General features: G+C 49.5%; 1 protein-coding gene across 20 annotated transcripts in view; it reads left to right on the top strand.

Moving 5' to 3' along the window:
* The window catches only part of LOC140386732 (uncharacterized), a 387,270-nt gene that overhangs the window by 68,509 nt on the left and 304,945 nt on the right, over nucleotides 1–13,816 (top strand). For all 20 annotated transcript variants that reach the window (XM_072469351.1, XM_072469358.1, XM_072469363.1 and 17 more), the window contains exons 6-7: nucleotides 500–568; nucleotides 5,148–5,177. In XM_072469351.1, the coding sequence (XP_072325452.1) occupies nucleotides 500–568; nucleotides 5,148–5,177 (99 nt within the window). The remainder of the gene's footprint in view (nucleotides 1–499; nucleotides 569–5,147; nucleotides 5,178–13,816) is intronic.

Genomic DNA, 13,816 nt, shown 5'->3' with positions numbered 1-13,816 from the left:
CACACTTGCATGATTATTTTATTTATTTTGTTGTTATTATTCACCTTCCCAGTTCACCTTTCTCTTCTCCGTCTTTAAGTTGAAACTCTCATTTTTCTCTTCGCTCCTTCCCCCTGGTTCTTCGGCCGCAGACTCACTAGTACATATGGGCAGATCACGCATTGCTGTTGATTTGTACCTTGAAACCACAATTGGCAACCTGTCTATTGTTGTAATTTGCATTATTCAATGACACTCCCATTGGGGCTCCCTTTGTGAAGGTACTGCATGAAACGACAATGGATAAGATTAGATCGAACTTTCACTGTGACTGTGATACTCAGATCACAGGGCCTCTACTGCACCATCATGACCAGCAGTCAGCTCTCAAATTCTGCTTAACATAGTTTTAGCGACAGAATAGTTTACTTTTTGAAGCAAATTGCAATGATTTATGTTTTTGACATTATAAAAAATGAGAAAGTACATTTCTGTGAAATATTTTGTGTTATGTTTCGAGGTGCAAGAAATCATGGGCTTGGAGTGCTTCCAGGTGTCCCAACTGGAACGGGCTTGAAAGCTAAGCCAGGTAATAAAATTCTGACAAAGTTATATTGATATACTTTCTCGAATTAGTGTAATATTTTGGAGTAATATAAGATCAGGTTGATGTATACCATTACGAGACATGGCAATCAACATATCTGACACAATTTGTACTAGGTTCTACTATTCAAGGGTGAAATCAGGCTATACCTTTAATATTAATATGAATTATCTTTTTCGTATCAGTTCTTGGGTTGTACAGTAATCTCATCTCGAATCAGGGCCTAATATAAGACTGGAGCAAGGCAGAGTGAGACTTCTGGAGACGTAAATTGGAGTTGAAATTGCTTCATACAAGTACTATTCTGTTAGCATACCGGCACTTCCAACAACACCATGCAGACTTGTGTGGATTCTACCGGGACAGGCAGTGCTGACGACATGGTTTGCATAATGTTCCCAGACGCTATCATGAAAGAACATGACACATGTCATACAGGAAGTAGTTTGCGAAGCTGCCTGTCCCTAGGGAATCTAAATGTGGGGTCAGATTCTCCGTTTTTGGGACTAAGTCCCCACGGCGTTGTGAAAACTGTGGTCTTTTACGCCAGGAAAACTGCCGTCAAAAGACTACAGATTCACTGTTTTGCTGGGGGTTAGCAGTGTTGTGAGTTCTTTCCTATACTCTTTTCTCTGTCCTTTCTGTGGCTCTGTTCCAATTATGGCATTCAGTGAATTTGCCCTTCTTTCTATGTTATCTATGTCCTAATGCTTAGAGTCGCCAGGTATCAAATGATACCACCACAAGTTTCAACCGGCTATAGATCAAAGAGCCAAACACCAGTTAGTTAGTTCAAGGTCAAGGGTACTTTATTTACACACAATTAGTCATGCAACATAAACACTACTAGTTAACTACACCTATCAGCTAAGACAACCTGTACTTAACTTCGGGCACCCGGCTTAGGTCAGAGAAACAGTGACCGCTGTTCGAATCTGGATCTATCGAGTTCGAAGAAGTAACTGCTGCTCAGCTGGGCTCATCCGTCTGGTAGCGAGCGTTGAACTTGGACTCGCTTCTGGTGTTGCTGCACTTGGAGATGGCCGTGACCGGGGCGCCAGGTCCAAGAGAGGACGAACACATGGCGACCTCTCTTCTTATACTCGGGGGGTTTTCGTGCTCTTTTGGGCGATCCTTCGATTTGGGCCCCACTAATTGGGTGATCCCTGATCACTCTGTTCGATTCCTTAGCCAATAAGTGGGCAGGGATTTGGGTGGCTGGGCGTGTCCCAAGCGGTCACTTACCCTGTTGTTTGCGTTTCCCTTGAACAAAGAGTGCCGCCGAAATGTCTGGGACTGTCTCGGTTGCTCGAGTACCAGACCTTTGTCTTGGTGAAGATGGGCCATCAAATGCTAATCGGCCCATCAAAATGCTAATTGGACGGAGTTTCGATACCGTCTGGACTTTTTGCTGACAAATATACATTTCAGGCTCTGAGCCTGCCTGAGTCTTGGCTTGTCCATTTTACCCGCTAGGCTTTGCGAGTTTCTCTGTACCTAGTTGGAGGTGGCCATCCCAGATGGCTACAGCAGGCAGCCGTCATAGAGCTCGCAGCTCTAGCTGCCGAAACGGCCCCCAGCAATTCCAGGTCAGAGGCCGCGCATGTGCATGGCGGTGGCCTGCAGCGGCCAGGTCGTGCTCCATGACAGACTCAGCCCATGGGCCTGGACCAGAAAAATAGTGCCCCGCATCGGCCACTCGTGTACCCCCCACACATTGCCCCCAGCCCCAAACGAAGCCCCCCTCTGCCCGCCGATCGGCCCTTCCCTGACTGTGGCTGCCCTGGACTGAGACTGCAGCCGCCACACGAGGATCCCGGACGGTGGGGCCATAAGAGTGCCACGCCATCGGGAATTCAGCCAGTCAGGGATGGAGCATCGCGGGGCCGGCCTCAGGCAATAGCCTGAGGCCGTGGATACATGGCGCGGCATACTCCTAGAGTACGCCGATTTTCAGGAGGCGGAGAAGATCATGCGCGGGGAGATCCGGCCCCAGGGGGGACCCCCATGGTGGCCTGGCCCGCGATCGGGACCCACCAATCTGCGGGCGGGCCTGTGCCGTGGGGGCACTCTTTCCCTCCAAGCTGGCCTCTGTAAAGCTCCGCGATGGTCGGCGCGGAGAAGAAACCCCCTGCGCATGCGCAGGGATCACGCCAGCAGTTCTGCGCACGCGCCAGAAGATGCTGGCACTTCCACGCATGCGGCAACTCACGCCGGTCGGCGGAGGCCCTTCGCCGCCGGTTGGCGCGGCGCCAAACACTCCAGTGCCGGCCTAGCCCCCGGAAGTCAGAGGATTCCACAACTTCTGGGCGGTCCAACGCCGGAGTGGTTCACGCCACACTTTGGCGCCGGTACGACCGGTTGGGAGAGAATCCCGGCCGATTCTCTCTGGCGTGTTTGGCTTTTGGAATCTTGTCCCCCCCTCCCCCCCGCACCTCCAGCAGTGGGGTAGTGCGAATCATGCCGTGCGAGCCCATAACCTCAATTTAACATGTTAGCATGTCATTAGCGAGCACTCTGTCCAGAGCTTCATCCCTCATGCGAAGATTTACTGGGTGCCAGTGTCATTTACAACAGGTCGACAAAAGCGTGAACCTGGCCACATTACCTCCAAGGGGGATATCAGAGGTGAGTTCTCAGGCAGCCATGATTCCCTCGGCTCTTCACTGGTTAACGTGCACCGTAGAGGTTGTCTGGACACAGATAAGTTCAACTCCGGGCCGGGCTGAGGAACTGTCACTCATTCTCAGGGGTGGGGTTACTGTGATAGGGTGAAGGTGTGGGCTTAGATAGGGTGATCTTTCCATGGGCCTGTGCAGACTCGACGGGCCGAATGGCCTCCTTCTGCACTGTAAGTTCTATGATCTATGAAATCCCATAGATGCTGTTAGGTGAATTGGACATTATGAATTCTCCCTCTGTGTACCCGAACAGGAGCCGGAATGTGGCGATTAGGGGCTTTTCACAGTAATCTCATTGCAGTGTTAATGTAAGCCTACTTGTGACAATAAAGATTGTTAATTTGAGTGAGGTGAAGTATCTGGTTGTTAGGCCTGAGTGCCAGGGGTTGCTAATAGCTGAAGGTATGGTGCATTGGCAGCATTGGAGGTTGGTGGTGGGTTGGATAGGAGAAGTCATGTGAAGATGTAATCACTGACCATGCCGACCACTTGAGATCATTAGACTTCTTGTAACAGTGATGGCAGATCCTGAAATTGACCTCCTTAGTTGCCGATATGCTCACAATCTTGAGGATCTTCTGGGCCTCCGCAGAATCAAGCTAACTTGTCTCCTGTCCACCTGCATTGTATCCGTGATCCTGGAGCCCCCTTTCTGCACTGGTGTTCAATTTTTCCTTTTAGATTTGCAGCAACAGTGTTCAACAGCAGCACCCTGTAATTCAGTCCAGCTTCCCTTTAAGAGGGACAGACTGCCTTTAAAGACCGAACCCTGTCTGCACCAGGTGCTATGAGCATAGACTTAGACATTGACATAGAATTTACAGTGTAGAAAGAGGCCATTTGGCCCATCGGCTCTGCACGGCCCATGAAAAGATCATCTTACCTAAGCCCACACCTCCACCCGGAACCCAGTCTAATCCTTTTTGGTCCCTAAGGGCAATTTAGCATGGTCATGCCACCTAACCTGCACATCTTTGGACTGTGGGAGGAAACCGGGGCACCTGAAGGAAACCCACGCAGACACGGGGAGAACGTGCAGACTCCGCACAGACAGTGCCCCAAGCCGGGCATCGAACCTGGGACCCTGAAGCTGTGAAGCAACTGTGCTACCATGCCATCCAACACCATTTGGTCCTCTGCTGAACACAGAGGCAGCTGGCAATGTGGAGCTGCTTGACCCTACACTACAATCAAAGAAATTAATTGACTACACCAAATTTGTATGCTGTTGACCTTCACTGGAATCATGGGGCAGGTCGCAAATTGATGTGGATGCCCAATCATAGGCACTATCCTATGTTTAGCTCACAGACCTTAAAAGTATTAGACGAGCTTTGTTTCCTTTTCATGTCATTTCATGGTCACGTTGTATATCGTGGAAGACCTGTGGCTCAAAGATACCAAGAAATTTATTTTAACCCTCAATTCCCCAAGATGTCCAATAAATAACTCTCTGCATGCCCATGTGGATGCAAAAAAGTTAAGGATATTTATCAGCTGAAAAATTTGCAGGTCAACATCAGCTGTATTGTAGAACCTCCAGAGAAGACTGGTTTGAGAACAGTAAACGTAAATTGTTTTCAAAACGTTTGTTGGATGTCTGTTTTCACAAGACATAAGGCCTAGATTTTCCGGCCCCCCGTGTCCTGTTTTCCAGTGGCAGAATCAGCTCGCCAATGGCCTTCCGTGGGATCTTGCGGTCCTGGCGTTTTGATTGGCTCACCTGCCTCGCTGCTGGGGAAACGGGCGCGGGTCGCTCACCTTCAGCAGGATTGGAAGATCCCGCCAGCAGGAAGGGTGGAAAATTTTGCTTTTAGGACGTGGTATTGACAGTGTTCCTCATTGCATTTTCTAATTTGTGTCTCTGGCTGTTATTGCAGGTGTCGGTGGTCAGTATGGATACCCAGCAGGTAAAGAGAAAATACCCTATTCTATAAACTAATTTAAAAGTAACACTTGCAAATTGCAGTATATTTTGGGCAGGATTCTCTGCCCGCCGCACTCATTTTCTGGTGCGGCACTCCCCTGCCGGCAGCAGGATTCTCCATCCTGGCATCAAGCCAATGGGGTTTCGCATTGTGGGCACCCCCACGCTGTTGGGAAATGCACGGGCATGAGTGCGCTGCAGGTGAAATGGAGGATCCCACCGACTGTGGAATCCAGCCCCTATTCTATGCATAAGGAATTTGGAATATATTGTATTGCCCATCAATTGCATTACAAAATGAATGTATAATTATATTGATAAAATGACTATAAAGAGGAAATAACAGAGCCTTGTACATGCTGTTAATCCATTCACTAATTTCTTGCCTCGAATTATTAACCAACATCAGAACTCATTGGATGAAATACGGCGGCTAATGGAATACTGGACAAAATATTCCCTGTGATTACTGGCTGAAATCTTGGAATATTGCGAGACCCTAGAGTTACGAACCGCAGTGCAAAGTATATGGGCTGGATTCTCCGATTCTGCGGCTATGTCCGCAGGATCCGTCTGGTCTTATGACCAGAAAGTTGACGCAGCCCCCAGACTGATCCACCGCCCAGTGGGGGGGGGCTAGCAGCCGCGCACCGTGAAGCCCCTGGCTGCACTTGCGGATACGGCCGCAGAATGGATGGGTCCGTGGCTGCATATGCGTACGGCTGCGACCTGCAGCAGCCACGCCGTACAGCATGGCGCTGGCCGTGCGGGGACCAGGCCTGCCGAAAACTGTTCCCCTGTAACCCCCCTCGCCACCCCCGGATGGCTCCCCCCGACTGTCCGCAGCCGCCACGCGAGGTCCATGAAAGTTGTGAGGACAGATGTCCCACGCCGTCGGGGACTCGCCCCATCGGGGACGGAGTTTTGGGGGAGGGCCTCAGGTGACATTTTGAGGCCGTCCCGATGGGGTGCAGCGTACTCCTCGAGTTTTGAGCTGTTTTGAGGGGGTGGAGCATCGGAAAAACGGCGACGTCCCCAATTCCAGCACAAAAGCGGATTCTCCGGCCGATCGCCGAATGTGATTTTGGCGTCGGTGATGGAGAATCCAGCCCCATAACTAGATTTCTGGAGTTAGTAAATGGAATGCTGGATCATTGGATTCAGGTTAAGTAGTTTAAGTAATTCGATTTAATCTTATGGCTCAATTGGTAAAATTATTGGTTCTTTGTCAGAGGTTCTTGTTGAAGCCATACTCTGGAATTTTCTACACCATAATGCATGGTGACCGTTCAGTCAAGTCCAGAACTGAAGGGCAGCTGCATCATAGGAGGTATCACCTTTTGGAGGTTGAGTTAAGATGAGACCCTTCAAGCCTGTTCAGACATATTTTAAAGAAAAGAGTGCTGCCAGTGTCCTGGCCAACATTCTGCCCATGAGTCGTGCCACCAAACACAAAATGATTGGTCATGTTGTATGTAAATTTGGTGCTGCATTTGCCGACAAAATGTAATGATTTCACTTCCCAAGCATTTCAGTAACTCTGAAACGCTTTGGGACATTCTGAAGATGAGAAAAGCATCAACATCTTCTTTCTTTTTAATTATTACACTCAACGAATATTCATGTTTGCATAATATTCACAAAGATAAACCAAGGTTGTTGACATGAATTATTTTCCTAAAATATGATTGCTCCTGTTTCTTGAAATATGATTTACTGTAACTATGTATGGTAAGCTGCTTTTACTCAGTTACTGTCGGCATGGAATAAATCAGACCGATTCATGTCCTTATCTTCAACTCTCGACCTATGGTGTTAATTTTAAAGGGCATCACTGTGGCGCAGGGAGTTATCCCTGTTGCCTCACGGCGCCGAGGTCCCAGGTTCGATCCTGGCTCTGGGTCACTGTCTGTGTGGAGTTTGCACATTCTCCCCATGTTTGCGTGGGTTTCGCCCCCACAACCCAACGATGTGCAAGGTAGGTGGATTGAACATGCTAAATTGCCCCTTTATTGGAAAACATTAATTGGGTACACTAAATTTTTATTTATTTTTCATTTTAAGACCCACCTTTTTGATCAGGTTTGTGGTCACCCCTTTGAGCAGCTTCTCCTTTGGTTCAGTGCCTATTATTTTGTTCGCACCTCTCTGAAATAATTGCCATACTTCTCAATGTTGAAGCACTAAATAAATTCAAACTATAGTTAACTGACAATAAAGATATTGGCCCAAATGTTCCAGTCCATTTGTTTGACTGAAGAGGCACGTCAGCATCCTATTGAAGCTCTGACTCGATGGCCATGTGGGAATTCCTGGGAAGTCTCAACTTCCGAAGGGCAATTTCTCTGCTCCGTCGGACCCTCTGCGAATGTCTCTGGCTCTGAACCAGAGTAGGAGACTTGGCCTGTTCGGCGGTATTTACCCGGAGTGTTACCCAAGAAATGCTGAACTATCGCCTGTGCAACTATACAACTGAGTCTCCACAATCACTCACATTAACCCAATCTAACTACCCCTTGACCAAAACCAACTAATCCCCAACCTCCTAACATTCAAACACTACTTTTAAATGAGCCACATGGCAACTAGTGCCATGAAAAGAGGGTGTGCCGTGACTTTACTCTGCTGCAACGGAGCTCTCCGAGGAGGCTGTGCTTCGCATTCCTGGGAAAGCCAGGCTTGGAAGTCGAGTAATGTGGAGCAGTGTCAAGTCGGCCGAATGTTTGAGCGGAGGATTAATCCGATGATGATTGTCGCTCCTGAAAAGATCTGGCCATTCAATTATTGGTTATTATCAGAAGGATTGAGCACCAGCCAACTTAGAACTATCAATTTCAGTTCTGTTCATTCATTGCCCACCACATTGCTCCGTTATAGGTCTCCACACACTAGTATACATTATGCCTGTGGAGAGCTTCAGGTACAATTTGTGCCAGCAATTATTCACTGGAATCATAAAATAACACATCACACAAAGAGACCATTTGACTGTGCATGCCTCTGCCAGCTCTTCAAATTATCCAATTAGTCCCACTCTCCTGCTCTTTGCCCTGCAGATTTTTAGAAGTTATTATTGAATCTGCTTCACTATTCTTTCATGCAGTGCATTCCAGATCAGTGTGTACTCTTCATATGGTTCTTTTGAAAATGATCCTTGATCTGTGCTCTCTGGTTTAAAACCTTCTGCCACTGGAAAAAGTTATTTCTTATTTAGTCTTTCAAAGCCTTCATAGTTTTGAGCACCTCTATCAAATCTGTTCTTCTCTGTTCTAAAGGTCCTACCTTCCTGCACTGTAAATTCTATGATCAGCGTTCTATGATTTTGTTTGGTCGCTCCACATAATTGAAGTCCTACATTATGTCATGATATGCAAACATGCAGCTAATGAACACATAGAATAGGACACCACCAATGAGCAGTCAGGACACTCGGGGGTGGTATCTCACTATAAAAGGGATGAGGCACTCACACCCCACCTCTTTCCACAGACCAGCATCTACAGAGTGAGACAGGGTGTATCCTCAGCATCACACCCCAGCACATGGCTTAGAGCAAGACTGGTTCAGTTAGACTGAGTTACTACATTTAGATTAGCAGAGAGTCAAACTCATTGAGAACTGTGCTAATAGTTCAATACAACACATTCAACTCACTTCAAAATCTGGAGCATCTTTTACTCAAAACTGCATCAAGTGGCAGCTTGTGTTATTACAAATTACATAACACAACATGATACCAGGAGTCTGTTCAATCTAGTTAGTTTAACTCTGCAAGATCCATGACGACCAGCGAATGTAGACCGGCACAATGGAAAAGATTCCGGCTCCTCACCAGCCCAGGACCTCCGGCAATCTCAGTGCCAACCGGCGGACATTCAAGCAGAAATTTCAGCTTTACGTCGAAGCATCAGACCTCAATGGTGCGTCTGATGCACGGAAGATAACTCTTTTCCTCACCACAGCCTTGGAAATATTCAACTCCTTTCACTTCGCCGAAGACCAGGACAAGACAAAGTTTCAGAACATCCTGGACAAGTTTGACAGCTACTGTGAGGTGGACACCAATGAAATCTTCGAGCGCTGCATATTCAAGCAGCGATTGCAAGGTAAAGACAAATTCTTCAACTCATATTTAACTAACCTTAGACTGCGAGCGCAATCCTGCAACTTCGGTGATATCACTGACTCCATGATCAGAGACCAAATCATTTTTGGAGTTCACTTTGATCCTCTGAGAGAGCAGTTACTGAAGATCAAGCATATGACCTTGCCCGTCGCGATTGAAACACGCACAGTGCATGAGCACGCTGAAAATCGCTATTCCCAGTACACAAGGGCAGTAAATGTAAACTAGTCTCCCACGAGGCGGAGAGTGTGCAGGCCATCTCCTGGATGCAGCGCCTCAACATTGACGAAAGCGGCCATTTCGCGTGCTCTTCCCGGGGCCCGACGCATGTGCGATGCAAACCGGATAACGAAGCGGCCAAAATCCGCACTGCGCAGGTGCAGACGTCTGAGAACCGCACTGCGCATGTGCAACGGCGCAAGGAGCATCAGTACGGCGACATCATTACGTGTTCGAACTGTGGCACCGCCCATTTAAAGAAACACTGCCTTGCAGGAGGCAGATGCTGTTTAAACTGCGGGAAGCCAGGCCACTATGCAGCCCTGTGCAGATCTGCACCACCAGTCAGGAGCCAGCGCTTCCAATTCCGACGACGGCGCATCCGGAATGTGCAACAATGCCAACAGGACTCTGATCCCGGCAGTGCAACAGATCCAGATGATGAATGCCTGGACAACGCCTACCGTGTGGGCATTATTACAACGTGTGAATATGCCACACCAGACTCATCGCAAATCCAGTCAATCCTAGTTGTGGATTCCGAGGACGAATGGTGAGCAGTGATGAAGGTCAACCACTGCCCAATCCAGTTCAAGCTGGACTCAGGTGCTTCTGCCAAACTCCTCTCACAGGCAGACTTCAGACGCATTAAGAAGCCCCCCATGGTCCTTCCAGCTGCCTGCAAGCTCCTGGATTACAACGGGAATGCCATCACGGCACTGGGATCCTGCCATCTGCACGTATCCAACCGACACACACAAGCACGGTTACGCTTTGAAATTGTTAAGCCAGACTGGGCATCCCTACTAGGTGCGCACGCCTGCAAGCAGCTGAACCTCATTCAAAGGGTTTACAGCACGACATCCTCGCATGTGGATCTTCAGGCCAGCATCAACGACATCCTCTCCCAGTATCCAGATGTGTTCAACGGGATGGGCACGCCGCCTTATCGATACAAGAGTCTGCTACGACTTGATGCCAAGCCAGTGGTCCATGCACCACGGTGTGTCCCTGCTCCACTGAGAGAGCGCTGAAAGCACAGCTCAAGGACCTTCAGCAAAAAGGCATCATATCCAACGTCACCGAACCGACTGACTGGGTCAGCTCGATGGTGTGCATAAAGAAGCCTTCGGGGGAGCTGCGCATCTGCATTGATCCCAAGGATCTCAATAAGAATATCATGCGGGAACACTACTCCATCCCGAAGTGGGAGGAACTCACGAATGAGATGGCACACGCGTGCTTCTTCACCAAATTGGATGCATCACAGGGATTTTGGCAAATCCAGCTAGAAGAGTCCAACAGAAGTCTCTGCACCTTCAACACGCCTTTTGGCAGATACTGCTACAATCGCATGCCATTGGGCATCATTTCGGCATCGGAGATATTCCATCGCATCATGGAGCAGATGATGGAAGGCATTGAAGGGGTTCGTGTGTACGTGGACGACATCATCATATGGTCCACGACCCCTGAAGAACATGTGTTCCGTCTCCAGTAGGTATTCCGCCGTGTACATGCCAACGGCCTAAAGTTAAACAGGTTCTGGCACATCGACGCTCAAGTTCCTAGGCGACCAGATCTCACAGCATGGTGTGCGCCCGGACATAGACAAAATCAAGGCCATCGAGGCGATTGTTGTGTTGGGTGTTCTGGATCCGTGGAACACATACAGGTCACCAACACTTGAAATAGTGCATCACTATTTTATTGAATCATTAACTGTTTGACATACTCTGACTGTGGGTTAACACGATACTAGCTTTAACTAAAGACCTTTGCCTTGACCTAACCAGTCGATGCACTCAGCACATGGTGAATGTCTGTGCTGCAGGCTGTGAGCTCTGTGCTCCTAGCTAGTTGCAGCTCGAATGAGCGGGAACTCTGATGCCCCCTGTCTTTATAGTGCGTGTGCTCTCACTGGTGATTGGTTGCGGTGTTGTGTGTGTTGATTGGTCCCACTGTGTCCATCAGTGTGTGGCTGCTCCATGCTATACTGGTGTATATTATGACATCCCCCCTTTTATAAAAAAATGTACCTGTGTGGCACTAAATAGTGTATGGTGAGAATGTCCCTGACTATGTGTGTGCGAAATATTTACAGGAATATGTACATGAGAACTAAGCTATTTGCATGGGAAGGTGCCTGGTGCAGAAAAACAGTGTGTCACAATAATAACGAGATGAACACTATATACAAACCATGTAAACGAGTAAACGGAAGAACAGAACAAATCAGAAAGTCCATAAGTCCACAAAGTTCACAAATTAAGTCTCTGAGGTGGGCGATGAATTCTGGTTGACTGCCTCAAGGGTGGGTCGGGAGCCGCCGGCTGAGGAGCGGGCTGGACTGCGTCAGAGTGAGGAGGATGCAGAGTGACCGGGATCTCTGCATAGTCCATGGCAGGGTCAGCAGGAGGGCGTGGCGACAGTGAAGTATCATGTAACGAGCGCGGAACGAGACGAAGGGCACGTCGATTGCGGCGCAGAATGGAGCCATCCGGTAGACGAACCAGGAACGAGCGGGGGGCCACCTGCCGAAGGACCACAGCGGTTGCAGACCAACCCCCATCTGGAAGATGGATGCGGACGTTGTCATCTGGAGCCAGAGCAGGGAGATCAGCTGCACGGGAGTCATGAGCCACCTTGTGCTGTGCACGAGACAGCTGCATCCGGCGAAGGACCGGAACATGGTCGAGGTCTGGAACATGAATGGACGGCACCGTCGTCCTCAGGGTGCGACCCATGAGCAGCTGGGCTGGTGACAGGCCAGTGGACAGTGGGGCAGAACGATAGGCCAGCAAGTCGAGGTAGAAATCGGACCCAGCATCGGCAGCCTTGCAGAGGAGCCGTTTGACTATGTGGACGCCCTTCTCTGCTTTGCCGTTGGATTGGGGGTACAGGGGACTGGATGTCACATGGGCAAAATTGTACCGCCTGGCAAAGTTGGACCATTCCTGGCTGGCGAAGCAGGGGCCATTGTCCGACATCACCATGAGTGGGATGCCGTGTCGAGCAAAGGTGTCCTTACAAGCACGGATGACTGCAGACGCTGTGATGTCGTGCAACCGTATCACCTCCGGGTAATTTGAAAAGTAGTCCACAATCAGGACATAGTCTCTACCCAGCGCGTGGAACAGGTCGATGCCCACCTTGGTCCAAGGTGACGTGACCAACTCATGGGGCTGCAGGGTCTCACGTGGTTGGGCCGGCTGGAAGCGCTGACAAGTGGGGCAGTTGAGCACTGTGTTGGCTATTTCGTCATTAATGCCGGGCCAGTACACTGCCTCTTAGGCCCGTCGGCGGCACTATTCCACGCCAAGATGGCCCTCGTGTAGCTATTCCAGGACGAGCTGGCGCATGCTATGCGGGATGATAATGTGGTCCAGTTTCAGAAGAACCCCGTCTACTACTGCCAGATCATCTCTAACATTGTAGAACTGAGGGCATTGGCCCTTGAGCCACCCGTCTGTTAGGTGGCGCATGACACGCTGTCGCAAAGGGTCAGCCTCCGACTCGCGACAAATTTGGACGAGGCGTTCATCCGTGGCAGGTAGATTGGAGGCCACGAAGACCACATGGGCTTCAACCTGGCAGACGAATCCCGCTGGGTCACACGGTGTGTTGACTGCCCTGGAGAGAGCGTCGGCAATGATGAGGTCTTTGCCTGGGGTGTGCACCAGCTGGAAGTCGTACCACCGGAGCTTGAGAAGAATACGCTGGAGGCGAGGCGTCACGTCGTTCAAGTCTTTCTGCATTATATTGACCAGCGGCGATGGTCGGTCTCGACGGTGAATTGAGGAAGTCCACACATAATCGTGAAACTTAACCACACCGGTCAGAAGGCCCAGGCACTCCTTTTCTATCTGCACATAGCGCTGTTCTGTGGGGGTCATGGCGCGTGATGCATATGCAACGGGGGCCCATGATCAGGATTCATCGCGTTACAGGAGCACTGCCCCAATGCCGGATTGCCTGGCATCGGTCTAAATTTTGGTCTCTTTTGCTGGATCAAAGAAAGCTGAGACCGGGGCCGTGGTGAGTTTGGTTTTGAGTTCTCTCCATTCGCGCTCGTGGGCAGGAAGCCATTGGAAGTCTGTCGTCTTCCTGACCAGGTTCCTGAGAGCCGTGGTATGAGAGGTGAGGTTAGGGATGAACTTCCCTAAAAAGTTGACCATGCCCAGAAATCGGAGGACCGCCTTCTTGTCCTCTGGCGTTTTCATGGCTGTGATAGCAGCCACTATGTCCGCATCCGGCTGCACACCCAACTGGGAGAT

Source organism: Scyliorhinus torazame, chromosome 12, assembly GCF_047496885.1.
Source record: "Scyliorhinus torazame isolate Kashiwa2021f chromosome 12, sScyTor2.1, whole genome shotgun sequence".
NCBI classification, from domain to species: domain Eukaryota; kingdom Metazoa; phylum Chordata; class Chondrichthyes; order Carcharhiniformes; family Scyliorhinidae; genus Scyliorhinus; species Scyliorhinus torazame.
Note: the sequence above shows the minus strand (reverse complement) of the source record. Positions and strands in the feature narration are given on the sequence as shown.